General features: G+C 36.9%; 2 protein-coding genes across 3 annotated transcripts; one reads left to right on the plus strand and one right to left on the minus strand.

The window, feature by feature from the left end:
• Positions 1-916: 916 nt before the first annotated feature.
• Positions 917-10,923, plus strand: abcg2b (ATP-binding cassette, sub-family G (WHITE), member 2b). 2 transcript variants are annotated; one of them, XM_015024824.1, is made up of 15 exons: positions 919-1,184; positions 2,482-2,541; positions 2,629-2,746; positions 2,823-2,978; positions 3,991-4,148; positions 4,352-4,503; positions 4,605-4,691; positions 6,143-6,297; positions 6,542-6,693; positions 7,022-7,111; positions 7,756-7,880; positions 8,995-9,149; positions 9,275-9,364; positions 10,491-10,543; positions 10,626-10,923. In XM_015024824.1, the coding sequence occupies exons 1-15, from the start codon at positions 1,033-1,035 to the stop codon at positions 10,771-10,773; spliced, it is 1,851 nt and encodes a 616-aa protein (XP_014880310.1). In that variant the 5' UTR covers positions 919-1,032; the 3' UTR covers positions 10,774-10,923. The 2 variants fall into 2 exon arrangements, with proteins under 2 accessions (XP_014880311.1, XP_014880310.1); XM_015024825.1 differs by lacking the exons at positions 9,275-9,364; positions 10,491-10,543; positions 10,626-10,923 and adding an exon at positions 8,458-8,657 and having other exon boundaries at positions 917-1,184; positions 8,995-9,079.
• Positions 10,924-13,359: 2,436 nt separating this feature from the next.
• Positions 13,360-14,062, minus strand: LOC106941724 (proline-rich protein 18-like). Its single transcript, XM_015024826.1, has one exon. The coding sequence runs from the start codon at positions 14,028-14,030 to the stop codon at positions 13,542-13,544; it is 489 nt and encodes a 162-aa protein (XP_014880312.1). The 5' UTR covers positions 14,031-14,062; the 3' UTR covers positions 13,360-13,541.
• Positions 14,063-15,980: the final 1,918 nt, after the last annotated feature.

Consider the following 15,980-nt stretch of genomic DNA (forward strand, 5'->3'; position numbering starts at 1 on the left):
GGTGTATAGAAAATGGATATCTAATTACTTTTGTCATAGTACCCCCAAGAATTTAAAACTACTTTCACCTGGGTTTACCTGGTTAAATAAAGGAAATGATAAATAAATAAAAAATAAAACATCTGTTTAAATATTTCACCTCAAAAAAAATTTTGCCAACCAACTGTTTCACAAGAGTTAATTCAATTACTCATTTTACTAATGCTTAATTGGAGAGACAATATTTCATAAATAAAAAAATATAGTTTATATCAATGTATAAAAAATTTATTATAATTGGAGATACATGAATAAGTCATTTCTTATATGACTTGTTAAATATCCATTATGAAAATATTTTTGAAAAATCACCAACATTTGTTCAAAATTGTAATTAATTAGGGCATAATGGGGGAGGAATTTTCCTTTTTTAAAACATTTTGAAAGTTATGATTATCCTTATCACTTCACGTGTACATTAGGTTTTTCTATCACAAAAAATCCCAATGAAACACAAATGTTTTAAATCATCATAAATCAAATGTCCATATAAAAAACCTTAAAAGATTGCACATACCTTTACAATACATTATAATACAAGAGATTTTTGGCCACAGATCATTATCTTCTGTCCAAACATGCTGGGTTTTTTTTCAACCAAATCCAGTTTTGTTTCTTAGTGTTAACACACTAAATATCTTAGTGTATTAGAAAGGCTTTTCTAGTTAAGCTGCAGTCAGCCAGGTACAGTCACTGAGTTGTAATCATTAACTGTTTAACTAACAGCCTTTATTGCCTTCTATGCATAATTACTGTTGAGAGGCAGAGGGGAAAGTTCAATGCCATGTCCCTGTTTGTCCTCAGATATATAGGCTGAAGACATGGGAAGTCCAAAAGTCTCCCTGAGTAACACTTTTTATCAAACTGCTTCAACTGTCTTTTTGTCATCCTGCATGAGTTTCTGCATCAGACTGTTCTTCAGCTGCTTTTTCAAACCTAAGTCTACTTTTTGCACTTTTCCTTCATATTTGTCTAAGTTTGCAGAGTGTGAAGATGACCAAGGGCGAGCAGGCAGATTCTTATATTGAAGCTTGCTTCCAGGAACCCGGGCCGACTGTTGCTTTCACCAGGCTGCATTACTGTGTTCAAGAGAAGAAGTTCTGCCGAAAGATAGGTCCTGAAAAACAAATTCTCAAAGATGTAAGGTAAGACCAGATTCTTAACATTTGAGAACGTTAATTTACAAGCTCATGGCACCATCACTCATGTATTTGAATTTATCCTTGTTTTTACATTTCTATATATTTTGTTTCTATTTGTTACTGCTTGCTTGGTGGTTTTACTGTACATCTTGTTTATTTTATCTAGTTTTAAATCATAACAAATATCATCCTTAGGCCCTGTATATAAAAATTAGATCCAGGTTAAATCCAGGAACATTCATTGCTGTCAGTCAGGTTTCCATTCCACCCAAATCTAAAGCAGATTCAGAGCACGTAGGAAAATTAATGAAAATTATACTATCCATCCGTCCATCCATTTTCTTACAGCCTTATCCCATTGGGTTAGGCGGGTGCTGGTGCCTACATCTTGTCAACAGGCGAGAGGCAGAGGAAAATTATATTATATTATCCATCCATCCATCCATTTTCTGAACACCCTTGTCCCTCAGTGGGGTCGGGAGGGGTGCTGGTGCCTATCTCCAGCTAACGTTCCGGGCGAGAGGCGGGGTACATCCTGGACAGGTCGCCAGTCTGTCGCAGGGCAACACAGACACACAACCATGCGCACACACACACACACACACCTAGGGGCAATTTAGACAGACCAATTAACCTGACAGTCATGTTTTTTGGACTGTGGGAGGAAACCGGAGTACCCGGAGAAAACCCACGCATGCACAGGGAGAACATGCAAACTCCATGCAGAAAGACCGGGGCCGGGAATCGAACCCAGAACCTTCTTGCTGCACGGCAACAGCTATTATATTATATTATATTATATTATATTATATTATATTATATTATATTATATTATATTATATTATATTATATTATATTATATTATATTACAATGCTACATAACATTTAGACATTGTTGATTATAGTGCTCTTTTAATTCCTATCTGTAAAATAAATAACAAAAGGTCTATGTTGCTCATTTTTATTGATTCATTGACCTGAAATGTTTTTTTAAACAAACAAAAGAAGTAGAACTCATCACAAAACTATCTAATATTTAAACATACTGTAGATAATCATGTCACATAAAAAAAAAAGAGTTAAAAATATATTATATTATATTTCTATTTGCTTGATGTGTTAAATATTTTCAGGGAAGGGGTAAAAGTGGTTGGGTTACATTCATGTAAATATCACATGCATATATATATGTATTAAATGTGATATCACCAAATATTTTTTGGTTGTTGTCTGTGAAATTGTAGTAATATTAATTAATAAAGTGTACCTTAAAAAAGTAGAACTTGCATATGTTTTGTAGTGGCATCATGAGACCAGGGATGAATGCTATCATGGGAGCCACAGGAAGTGGTAAAACATCGTAAGAAGTTTTCATTCAAGTACATTGTTACAAATGCAATTCAGTTGTGCATGAATTATAAAAATAAGTTTTATGTTCTGTGCACAGACTTCTAGATGTCATAGCAGGTAGAAAAGATCCAGCTGGACTGCGCCAAGGAACAGTCCAAGTGAACGGCAAACCTGTCACTTCTGAACTCAGGCTCAGCTCTGCTTATGTGGTACAGGTAGGAAAACACACATGCAAAGTTCCCTACCTAATAATGTTTGTTTTCCTACGTTATCTTTTTGATTTTGTCTTAGGATGACATCGTGATGGGCACTCTAAGTGTGAGGGAGAACCTTCTCTTCAGTGCCAACCTGCGTCTCAACCCAAAATATTACTCCTCTGCTGATAAACAGGAAAGAGTGAATTCCATCCTGCAAGACCTGGGCCTTGTGGACTGTGCCGACACTAAGGTACAGAGCTTTATGCACAAGTAGATTTTGCAGCATATAGCTCACTTTAAAATAACATTTGAAATAATACTTCAACATCTTATTGCTCCCTGAAGGCTTTTATAGGAACGAAATAATTTATGCAGAGTGCTGTAACAAACTGCCAGAAGTCCCATATCTTTATGAGTGGATAAACAATGTTCTTAGGTCATTCCTAACCCAGGTGTTTTGCATTTAACAAATTCTTATCTTTCTTTGCTTTATGATTTATGATTTTTAATGAGGCTATGAAACCAGAATACAGCTCTTGCCAACGTTGTTTAGCTATCTAGTAACAGTACTCTAAACAGGTCTTTTGTCAGTGCAATCAGTACATATAATGAGTGTCAGTGACCTTTATTCATTTTCCAATACAATGGAATCATGCTAAAATTGTTAAGGTAAAAACAACACAATTTGTATTGCTTTGCGAAGCACCTCTATGGGTGCTATGGATCTTATCTGAAAATGTTAAAACTCTTTTGTTGAAAAAATATCGATCCAAATTAAATGGCCAAATTACCTTTTCAGCAAATGGTCAAACTCTGGAAAAAGGTCCTGCTAATGACCAAACCATTTTATTCAGTTTGAGAATTTTTGAGAATTTCTGTGGAGAAGTTGAATCCAGTTCTAAATTTGTGCGTTAATTGTCTCTCCCGTTGACCTTTTATTTTTTGAGATGTGCACTGGCTGAGAAACTCACACCACCTGCAGCTTCAGCAGGTGGTGTGAGTATAATATGTTTGTATTCAGATGGTCTGAATACAATTATAACTTCATTTTCTAATGCTTACTTTTAAAATACAGTTCACTTTTCATCCTTTGCATAATTTTGTTATACTTTGTTAGTCCAACACATAAAATCCAAAAAGTTAAAGTTTGACAAAAAAAATAAAAATAAAAAAATAAAGATCATAGAAACATTTTATGTTGCTCCTTATCTGCTGACAGTTTTTGAGTGCGTGCATGTGTGTGTTTGTACATATGAACACAGATAGGAACTGAGTTTCTGCGAGGCGTATCAGGAGGGGAGAGGAAAAGGTGCAGCATCGGGATGGAGCTCATAACTTCTCCCTCTCTGTTGTTTCTGGACGAGCCAACAACAGGACTGGATTCCAACACTGCAAACTGCATCATTGGTCTGCTGTCCAAGTATGACCAAGTTATAACACATCAACCCATTGACAATGCATCCTCACATGCTATAAAGCCAATGAGACACTGAAGCAGTATGTAGCATTATGCTAGATGCTACAAATAGCAGAAACCATTTTCTGCTATTTGTACCTGCTACAAAGCAAATGCCCATATGTCTCCTGTTTTGATTTTGTGGTAACACTTCAACATGTGTCCAGACTGTCCAGAAGAGGTAAAACTGTAATCTTCTCCATCCACCAACCACGCTACTCCATCTTCAAGCAGTTTGACCACCTCACTCTGATGCATAAAGGAGAGATTGTGTACGCAGGGGCAGCAGACCATGCTCTGGAATATTTTACAGACATCGGTATGTAACATAAACACAAACAAGCTGCGCAAAAAAAAAACAAAAACAAAGTTGTACAAGAATATCGTGTCATTTAAAAAACCTGGCTTGTTTTTGGACAGGGTATCAAATTGAGCCTTTTAACAACCCTGCTGATTTCTTCATGGATATCACAAACGGAGAGGCAACATCCAGAAAGCAACCACAGACTGCAGGTAATTTATTCAAAACATCAAAATCATATTATGCTCAAAGCGTATCTAATTTTGAGAAAGGAAACAGACAAGTCAAACTAATTACTGTATTTTAAACCACCAGTTGCCCCACTGTGTTTTTGTGTTATAAAATGTTAAAAGTTGGGGTGCGTTCCACATATGGATTCCTTAGTCCTCGATGTGGCTGTCACAGGTTCAAGTCCCGGTCTGATGACCTTTGTCCCCTCTCTCATTACCCACTTTCCTGTCCATTCACTATGTAAATGTTAAAAATTGACCAGATATTTTGGAAATAAAACATCAACAATAAAGAAAATACAGCGGCAGGCTAAATAAACCTAATTTTTCTGTAGGTTGTGTATGTATAATCAAATGCCATCATCTTTTTAAATAGATAATTGTCTGCTAATCTGCTAAAGATTACTGATATTTTGCTATCCAAAAACTGCAGGTAAAGTGAGCTGAACTTCATATTAAACTTTATTGTTAAACTGGGTGTGATTAAGACAGGAGCATAATGGAGGTTCATGTATTTTCAGTCAGTTTCAAAGGATGAGTAGTCTTATTTGTGTTGACCTTGCAGTGAATTTATTGAGCAAAATGCTCTAAAATCTAGTGACTGATCACTAATAAGATGATGATAAAATATACAAAAAATACCACAGTATATTATTTTTTTAAATGCAATTGTACGCAGTAAAGCATTGATAGTGCTGTTGCCTTGCAGCAAGAAGGTGCTGGGTTTGATTCCCGTCCCGGGGTTTTTCTGCATAGAGTTTGCATGTTCTCCCTGTGTATATGTGTGTTCTCTCCAGGTACTCGGTACTTGGACTTCCTCCTACAGTCCAAAAACATGACTGTCAGGTTAATTGGTCTCTCTAAATTCTCCGTAGGTGTGTGTGCATGGTTGTTTGTCCTGTTTGTCTCTGTGACAGACTGGCGACCTGTCCAGGGTGTCTCGCCCGAAACGTTCACTGGAGATAGGCACCAGAACCCCTTCTGATCCCACTAGGGACAAGAGTGGACAGAAAATGGATGGATGGATGGATGGATGAATTGATTATTTTCTCCTGAAAATTGTGTTTTACTGTTATAGCAAGCACTCCCTACTCTCTTTAAACACATTTTAAAACAATCTAAAAAAGTAGTTTTAATAGGACTGTGTCTCTGCTCCTTATTGCCTCACTAAACAAGTTTTTTTGGACATGTATAATTTTTAATATTTTCTGTATGTCTTCTATCTTATTGACAGCTCACCATTGTATTTAGCACTGGTGTTGTATTTTTCCATTGTGTGTGCGCTCTGGATGTTTATAACAGGTCTTTCTTACGAGGACTCTGTTGCAAAAGAGAAATTGACTCTAAATAAAACATTCCTAGTAAATTAAAGGATGTATGTATATACAGTATTTGTCTTTAACTTAGCACTCATGTCTTTAATTTCTAAGAGGAGGGCAAGAACTGGTTAGCGATGGAGTATCGTGAATCTGGCATGTACCAGAACATAATGCAGGAACTGGACCAGGTGAACCAGAGCATTACTGATACGGACAACAGAAAAGAAGAGGCAGCCAACTACAACACATCCTTCCTCTATCAGGTCAGCAGATCTGTGTTTGAGAAATGCAACAATGCACAACAGCATCTGTCTTCTTTTTTTTATTATTCAAAAGACCCTCAACCTCAGTTTAATGACTGACAGATGTTCTGTTCCAATCAATTAAGATGTTATGAAAACAAAGTTATGACACGTCATTCACCTGTTATGTGATTGTGCTTGCTTATCTGCTGATTGAACCCAGTCATGGTCATAAAAAGATAACGCTGTTGTGTGTGTGAGACAGATGCGTGTGGTGTGTGGAAGAACAGTGCTGAACCTTCTCAGGAATCCGCAGACCTCATACGCCCAGCTGGTTCTCAATATCTTTTTTGCCATTCTGGTGGGACTTATTTACTTCCAGATGCCTCTGACTCTGCCAGAGGGTTTGCAGAACAGGTATAAACAATGTGCAACCTGCACTTCTGAAGGATCCATTTTAACTCGCATGTTATGAAAATAAACATGGCAGGGTTTTTTTTTTTAAATTAATTTTATTGTGACTATGAAGTAAATTTCATGCATGTTTTGGCCATGAGTAGTAAATAAATAAACAGGAAATAATAAAGTTGAGATGATGCCTCACAGGTTTATAAAGTAAAATTGCATAGTTTAAAGATTTTGAACACAAAGTAGAAAATTAAACATTTAACTGAATAAATAACAAACCATCATGTTGAAATGATGTGTCAATGTTAAATTGTTTTTCATCTGTCTCGTTAATCAGGAGTGGCGCTTTCTTCTTCCTCATCATAAACATGGTTTTTGGGAATCTTTCTGCTGTCGAACTCTTTATCAACGAAAGGGCAATCTTCATGTAAGCAGCAATAAAATGTTTAATGTGAATTATTTCAGGACATTGAGATCAGGGTATCATTTTCTTCCCATTCTGGTTTCCCACGTTCTTCAAAATAAAGCTGCTATGTCTTAATAATGCTTTGGGGTATTATTTGTAGCTTTTTTATTTATTTATTTATTTTTTGCCAAACAATTATCTGATGCTGCCCAGTAATATCCTCTAGGGCAACAGTGGTGTGTCTGTAATATTCTAGTCTGAAATATATAATGTGTGTATGCTGGGTGAGTCACATGGGGGCAGGATTTGATGAGCATTGGCTTCTTCCTGCCCCTTTTCCTACTGAGTATGAAGGTTTCATGTCATGTTTAGTTATTCTTTTTTTATTTTTTTTCTTGAGACATTTGTTTATAATGCTAAGAATGAAGATTCCATTAATTCAATAAATAGTTTTGTAAAATATGCAGTCTAGTTACCACATCTACAAACAATTTTATTATCGTTAACATTTTCATTCATTTACAAAGCAAACTAAAAATATAAACAAACTCACACTTTAGTTTACAAAAGATCTGGAAAAGATGTCATAAAAATAGTATTTAGGTAATTTTAATTGAAACTCTTTATTTTATTTCATATTTATTTTTATTATTTTTAATCTACAGTCATGAGAACTCCAGTGGATATTACAGAACCTCTGTCTACTTCTTGTCCAAGATCTTTGCTGATCTCATCCCCAACCGCATCATCCCCATCTTGGTGTTTTCAGCCATTGCCTACTACATGATGGGTAATGTACTCACATCTGAGCAAGTATACACACAGAGTACATACACCAGTTATTAATCTGTTCACATTCTTGAAATTGTAAATATTTAGAGAGTAAGAATTCATGTTAAAAATCTACTTCTGCAAGTTGTTAAGAATAGACAAAGGCTCAAATTTGAAACTTTGAGTTTTAAATTAAATGTTTACGGTTTTTAAATGTAGTTGTTTTATTCTATATTTAAATCTTCATTTATATGGATTGACAGTCATAGCAAAACGTTTTACCAGTGCAAATGTTTTGTGTTGTTGTTTTATCATTTATGTTTATTTTATAAAACACCTTTTATAAAATAAATGATCAAAATACTCGGTGTTTTACTGTAGATCCTTCCTGTTCAAAACTTTTAGCAGTGTTTGTCTTCTTTTCTTCAAACAAAATGATTTTCCAGTTGACTAAAAGAATAGAAGAAGAGATCATTGGAGAATTTACATTTCACCAGTCATCTGTTGACTCTTCCTGCTGTGCCTGGAGAATTTCAGTTTGTCCTTTAAGTGTCTGTCTAGCAGAGAAGTGGATTCTTTGTTATCTTCCCTTTTAGATGCTGGTGTGTTAAAATCCTCTGATCACCTCACACCCTGCTTTCAAAACATTCATCTCTGCACTGGTGGGAACTCTGAAATAGTCCCCAGAGGGACATGCTCCAGGATCTGCTGGACAATCTTGAATGTCTTAAAATATTTTCACTGCATCTAAACTTCTCACATTGTGTTGGGCAGAATAGACATGGACCTGTTTGTTGCAGGCACCTTTCTGTCAATGTAACCCCCATTAACACAAGGAGAGTGATGTAAGCACATGTCCCTCCGTGACTGCAATCACTTTGCACATTTCATTTTGTATGACTTCATCTGGACTCTATCACAGAGTCACCCGTACATTTCATATGGCTACACAAAAATGCAATTAACTGTTCATTTTGAACCAGGGTAAGATAAAAGTTTTTTTTATATGAGATAAGATGCTTAGTTATAGTTCTTTACAATAAATGGATCTAATCACGTTTTACTGTCATTTCTAAAATTCTGTTTGGTTTGTAGCAGAACGTGCATGTTTACCTGCTCTTGTCTGTTTTCAGCACTGAAGACAGATTTTGTGGCCTTCCTCTGCTTTTCCCTGACCCTGTCTCTGGTCAGCTTGGCAGGAGTCAGCCTTGCTTTCCTGGTCTCCGCCTCCGTATCTACATTCGCAATGGCTAACATCCTGATTGCCCTCCCGTTTGTCTTCATGATGGTATGATTCCAGGACATATGCACAGAAATGTTCAAGATATCTATTAACATTGATTTCTGAACATTGTACGATTTATTTTTCTTCTTTGGCACTCCTGATCTTATCTCGTCCTTTTTCTGTTGTAGGTTTTTGGTGGTTTTCTCGTCAATCTCAACTCCATGCTGAGTTGGTTGTCTTGGTTGAAATGGATCAGTATTTTCAATTATGGGCTAAATGTAAGATATAGTGTTTTTCAAAAGTATTCCTACTCCTTGACATTTTTCACTTGTTACAGCTACAGACTTTGGTGTATTTTATTGATTTAATATATTAGACTAGCACCAAATAATGCATAGCTGTGACACATAAGAAAAACATATTGTTTCAAACTGTTTTTACAAATAGAAAATCTGAAAAGTGTGCCCTGCATACTCGGTGGGGTGCATAGCAACACCCCACCGAGTCAATACTTAGTGGAATCACCTTTTCCTGCAAGTACACCATTTAGAGTGAATCTCTACCAGTTTAAATACTGACATTCAGTATGTCAAAACAAAAATTTCCAATCTTACCCTAAATTATCAATTTGATATATATCTAGACTTTTAATCAAATGAATATGATGTGTAAAGCTGCCACCACCATGTTTTAAAGTGGAGATTGTTCAGGATGAAGGTGCCAGATGATTAGCCTTACCAGTGTGGAGAGGCTCTTTTCTTGTTCACATGTTGTGAACAAAGAGCATTCTTCTTTGCAAGACTGACCACTTTTCTACTTACATTGACAACTCAACGCTCTATCGTAGAGCTCCATTCACCCAGTCACTCTCATAAACACACACATTCCTATACAGAGATCTGTGGATATTTTAGAGTTAAGTGTCTTGCCCAAGGTCACAGTGACATGACGGGAGAAAGCTGGAATCGAAACCACAACTTTCCGGTTACAGAACAGCTACTTTCCCCACCGAACCACTGATGTCCATAAACTTGCTGCAAGACTTCAGGCAGTCTATAGTTAAACAGAGACTGAGAGTGAAATGTGCACAGACACACTCGACTTACTAATCAGGTGACTTCCTAAATGGGCATGGGGGCCGAGGACAGATGCATACAGCAATTTACAGATTTAATTTGTTCATAATGCTAAAAAAATGCATCCATTTCTTGTCACTTTACAATGATGCATTACTTTGTGTAGGTCTATATCACTAAGTAACTACAAAATACTTTGAAGCTTGTGGTTATAATGTCTAAATGTGAAAAATCACACTTTAACCGTATGCAATAAAGATACTAAACAAACAAAAGGTGTTTAAGGGATAATGTAATAATTCAGCCCGACCATTTTTTTCTTTCCTAGGCTGTATACATCAACGAGATGAAAGGCCAGATTTTCTACAGCAACAATACCATGTGAGTGTGAATGCAATGGTTCGATTGCAACCCACAGTAATGTCCTCTCAGTGAAAACAATATTCTCTTCCCTGTGCTGTAGAGTCCCAGGAGAGGTATTTCTGAAAAGTATGGACATTGACTACTCTGTGTGGGGATTCTGGAAGAATGAGGTGGCTCTGCTGGGAATCATTGCTGTCTGCATGGCGCTGGCTTATGTGCAGCTGCTGCGAATCAACCGATGGAAGTGATGCCAACCTATCTGTTCGTTTATATTTATTGGGATTTTTACCAGATAGAGAAAATTGTTTTAAGTTTATTCTATAATATATTTCTTTCTTTTGTCTTTAGTTGTTAAAAATTTTGAAAGGAAAAAATAAATAAATTTGTTTAACAGCTCACGTGGTATGCCACTGAGTGACGCACTCACACCAAACACACATGTTGTAACATATGACTCTGTGGCTGATAAGCTGATGCTTAGCACACCTGACAGGGGAAGGAGGGAGTGTCTGACAAGAGGCAAGCCAGCATCTAATTCCTCACAAAGCTGATTACAGGGATTGATTACAGCAAAGAAGAAAATATGGGCATAATCCACACTTACCCTGCTTTCCTTTTGAATATGAAAACAGCATAAAGTTCTTTAAAATAATAGTAAATCCATGTGATGAGCTATTTGCAGATTTTAGTGAAACACATGGCCGGCCTAAGGCACAAACAAACTGTATTGGCTTCTTAGAGCTTGCTTCTGGCTTTGAGGTCCCACAAAAACTTGAATTCACACAGAACAGATTTAAAACGGTATTATTTGCATATATACTCAGGGAAACCTATTGAGAAAGTTTGAATCAGAATATGATTGTAATTGAATAACTTCCGCTGTCTTGAAAAAACATTTTATGTTCACAGGTTTTAGTAAAAATTAAAATACTAGAAACATTCCTAAAAAAATTGATGAACATTCATTATGCCCAAAAGCATAATGAATTTTTTTTTTTTTGTCTGGGTTGTTTGGATCTGTTTGGATGACTTAAACCTATTTTCAGCTGGAACTTATCTGGAAAATGACTGAAAAACATTTGTAGGCTTTTTTTTAAAGGTACATAGAATATCTTTTCGTGCCTGGTTGAAGTTCTTTGGTAACTTTTATGTGGAAGAGATTGTGTGATTTTATTTAATCTCCTTTTCGTCACTGGCTCAATTAACTTTGTGACCTTCGTTTTGAATAATCTAAACAATGAAATACTGAAACCTCTTATTTTTTAAAGGTTTGTCTAAGCTTTATTTTGGAAGGATGACAATCCAATTTTCATAATTGGCGCAGCTCTATTTGTGAATATATCTACAATGTATTCAATTAAGTATGGACACGTTTATTTTCATGTTTATTCTGAAACTTTAATTTGAAAAGCCAACATCACTGCATTTTCATGACTTCCTAGATTTATTTATCATGTGGAACCTACTTTTTCAAGATTCTAGTCCATGAAATATTGAGGTCTGTATTTTGAAATTCCTAATTGCCAATTCTGGAGTAAGGAGAAAAGGGAGCAGCATAACAGTTGTAATTTATTTAAACTTTAAATAGTTAAAATAATTATCTTTTTATCTTTGCCTTGTCTGAAATTTCTGCTTGAAACCTGTCATATTTATACTGTATTGATTTACACATATTTAATAAATAACTTCACTTGACTTTTTAATGCAAGCTGTACAAAATCCAGACATATTTTTTTTTTGCCTTCACTCCTCCACTCAAATGCTTTGAGAGCATTTTTTAAGGTTTCATTGTCTCTAGTGGCCCTTATTTGATAGTGAATTGACAGGAAAGTAGGTAATGAGAGAAGGGGGAAGACATGCAGTAAAGACCTCCAGGCCAGGAATCAAGCCTGCGACAGCCACATCAAGGACTAAGGCGCAGGGGTTGTGCTCAACCCCTGCGCCACAACAGCACCCCTTTGAGAGATTTGTTGACCCTAACACTTATGTTTGAACTTGCATTCAGTCTTTTTTCTTTTTTAATTTACATTATCAGAAAAAATGAAGAGGAGCAACGGAGAATGAAATTTACAAAATGCAATGTTTTTAAGGTGAATTTTTTATTTTTCCATTGTGTATATTTAGGTCAGTAATATCACAAGAGGTACATGAATCAACTTGATCAGCTGGCATTGGTAAACGTCACGGGGAGAAAACAACTAAAGGTATTTGAAGTTGAATTTGATTGAGAGTATCTCAATAAAAAGCAAAGAAAAAAGATACTCAAACTAACAGCTGCCTTGTATGTTGACACCAAAGGCATATTGTTCTGAAGGATAGATTTTATTTTGTTTACATAGTACTTTACAACAAAATAACAAAACAAATAGAAAAAAATGACCTGATAAATCACAAACTACACTGTACATAATTTTTTTTCTGAGAACTGTGGCTTGTAGTGGTAACTGGGTCATATACACAGAAGGTATCAAGTATTTACAGGAAAGTATTTGGTTTCCAAGGAATAGTCCTTTTCTAGTCATAATGTCATATTTCTGAACCTGCTACAATTTTAAAGTCATAACTTCATTTTAGTTCAGTTTCCAGGCAACCAATATAACAGAGGTAAGCAACCATTGCCTTCTCTTAGGGTCCTTAGAGCTTTAGCAAAATAAATCCATGTTTTTATTAGAGATATGAGACTTTTACATGAAGAGACAACAACAGTTCATGTAAATTAATTCCTTCTTGTTACTGTCAAATACTAATTTTTATAATTTGATACTTTAATGTCTACTGCGGCTGTACAAATGTTTTCACTATTCTATTGTTTGAAAGCAAAAATATCTCTTGGATTGTACAGGTTGCTGACCTCTGCCACAGGATGTTAATTTCAAACCGACATAAAATTTTGCATCCAGTAAATTAAATAGAAGTTATATACGTGCAAAAAGTAAAAAAAATATCAAACATCTAACAGACATTTACCGACACAGAGATGATTTATAGATTTGAAGACCATTATTTATATTCCCCTTTAGAAACTTTTCAAACTGCTCATTGTCCTGTTTAAGCTCTTTGCCACCGTTACGGGTGTGTTCTCCAACCCACGCAGCCATTCGGTGCATTTCAGCACCACCTGCTCATCCACGCCCAAGTCCTCCTCGTCCTCATACTCAACATCGTCATACTTGTGTTTCTCATTAAGGAGGGAGATTTTTACAATTGAGCTTATGTCTCCCAGTGGAGCATCAGAATTGTTCTTACCGGCTGCTCTGCTGTTCCTCTGAGGTACTGACTGCTGCCTCCGTCTTCTAGAATCAGTGGTGCTTCCAGAAGCACCGAGACCACCTGCAGTATTTCTGGCAGCTGAACGATGGTATCTCTCGCTGTTTCTCCGCTGCAGCAGAACAGCTTCAGGTGTGAGTGTTAGAGTAAAATGCACCTCTTTGTTATTCCTAGATCTGGTCTTCACCACTGATTCATTCTTTTTCGAACCTTGTTTCACAAGCTTGTGCTTCTCCATCTTTGAAAGAGATTCCCCTGAGCTTGATGTAAGAGGGCTATCAGTTTGAGACGCCTGCAACAATCGATCTCTTTTGTTTGTCTGCAGCTCCCCTGAAGAAATTCTTCTGGCTGTGGTCAGATGACTCTGTGGCTGACTCTTTCTGCCAAGTTGTTTCAAATTTAAAGCCAGTCTCTCCTTGACTGAACTCCTTTTGTCTTCTCTTGCAACTTTTGACGTGACTCCACTGCTTCTAGACAATGCATCTCCAGTCAGCCCTGACACAGAGCACGTGATTGAAACTTGGGGAATGAAAGGCATTTTGGCAACACACAGAAGCAAGTAGGACAGAAGCTCAGATTTGCTGTAAAACTGCTGTCTGAGAAAGAAAGAGGGCACCAAGGAGGAATCCAGCTCACTGAGGAAAGCAGGACACCTTGAAACATCCTCAGCCACGGAGGGCTCAGCTGGCAGCTAGTGCATCAGTGTTGGGATCAGGTAGTTCTCATCTACCTGAGAATAAAAACATCCTGGCATTTTATATCTGAGTGGCACAGAGGGCGTGGCGCTGCATGCTTCATGGGACGAGCATGGCCTTAGAGGAGGTAAAGGAGAAAAACGTCTTATTACTGTCAGGCTCAGGGATCTAAAATAAACCGCAGTTGTAATCCTCCAGTCTGATCGGGGAGAGCACATTTACAACACACAGTGCACATGTAGGCATTAACCCAGGGTGACTCAAAGGATTTCTTTTCTCAACAGAATTTCAAAGGACATATTTATAGAGGCAGGTCAAGTCAAGTTTATTTACATAGCACATTTCAGCAACAAAGTAGTTAAAAGTGCTTCACATCATAAAAACATTTCAACCTGGAAAGATTCACACAGAGAGACTGTAGGCATTAGAAAGTTTATTTGACAAATAATCTTTGGCTCTCAGACCCCTGGCAGAAGAAGTGGCGCTGGTAACTGCTGCCAGAGAGGATGAGTCACTGTAGATTAGGATTAGAGACATCTTCCCAGACACTGGTGATGGAGAGGATGTCAAAGGTACTGAAGAATTCGAGAGTTGAAGGTGGAGTAGGGATGGAGGTGGGTTGAAGTTCGACCAAGGAGCAGGTGCAGAGAGGACGCCAGACTTGATGAAGGAAGCGAAGTCTGATGATTGGAAGAGATGAGGAGAAGACCAATGCCATCATCATGTAAAGGCAGAGCATGATGAGGTGATTCTCTGGGCAGGTGAGATGAAGAGTCTGCCAGTTTGAATTTATGCTTAGGCTTCAAAATATAGTCACCAAGTGCAAAAAAAACAAGAAACATGACATTTTGTGAAATACCATCAAAATCAATGTTCCATTTACTACAATTATAAGGTTACTGTAAACAAGTGGGTTTTTAGTCTTTAGTTAAAGGCATTCAGTGTTTTGGCTGTTTTGCAGTTTTCTGGAAATTTGTTCCAGATGTGTGGTGCATAGAAGCTGAATGCTGATTTTCCATGTTTGGTTCTGGGGATCAAGCTAAGGTCGGTTTGTTTTCCCCTTAGTGGACCAGAACCTGCTGCACTAACTGATGTATGTTCGCTTGTATCTTATGTGCACAGCAGCAGTGGCTTGTTTGGCTTCTCTCCTACCTCTGTGCCACAATCATCTGAGCCTGGATGCAGCGCAAAGTGAATTGATGTGAATTTAAAAACAGACCTGTTGACAAAATCTGTACCATGGAAACAGATTTAAATCCTAAATGATTCAATTCAATCTGAAGAAATTTCAATTAGTTCCAGCTGGCGTGACTTTAGGTCTGACTCTTCTAGTAGGCAAAAACATTGAAACACATTGCAGCCTTTTATTCTTTGTGGTGCTTGACCAAGTGTCCATAAGTCTTTTTCAAAAGTGAACAAGTCTCTTCTTACTTCTCCACCTTACTAGGTAAAAATAACAATAATAATAAAAAAAAATCTGTGCTGAAGCTTAA

This window comes from Poecilia latipinna, unplaced genomic scaffold, assembly GCF_001443285.1.
Source record: "Poecilia latipinna isolate Pla-1442-1.1 unplaced genomic scaffold, P_latipinna-1.0 Scaffold3827, whole genome shotgun sequence".
Taxonomy (NCBI): Eukaryota; Metazoa; Chordata; class Actinopteri; order Cyprinodontiformes; family Poeciliidae; genus Poecilia; species Poecilia latipinna.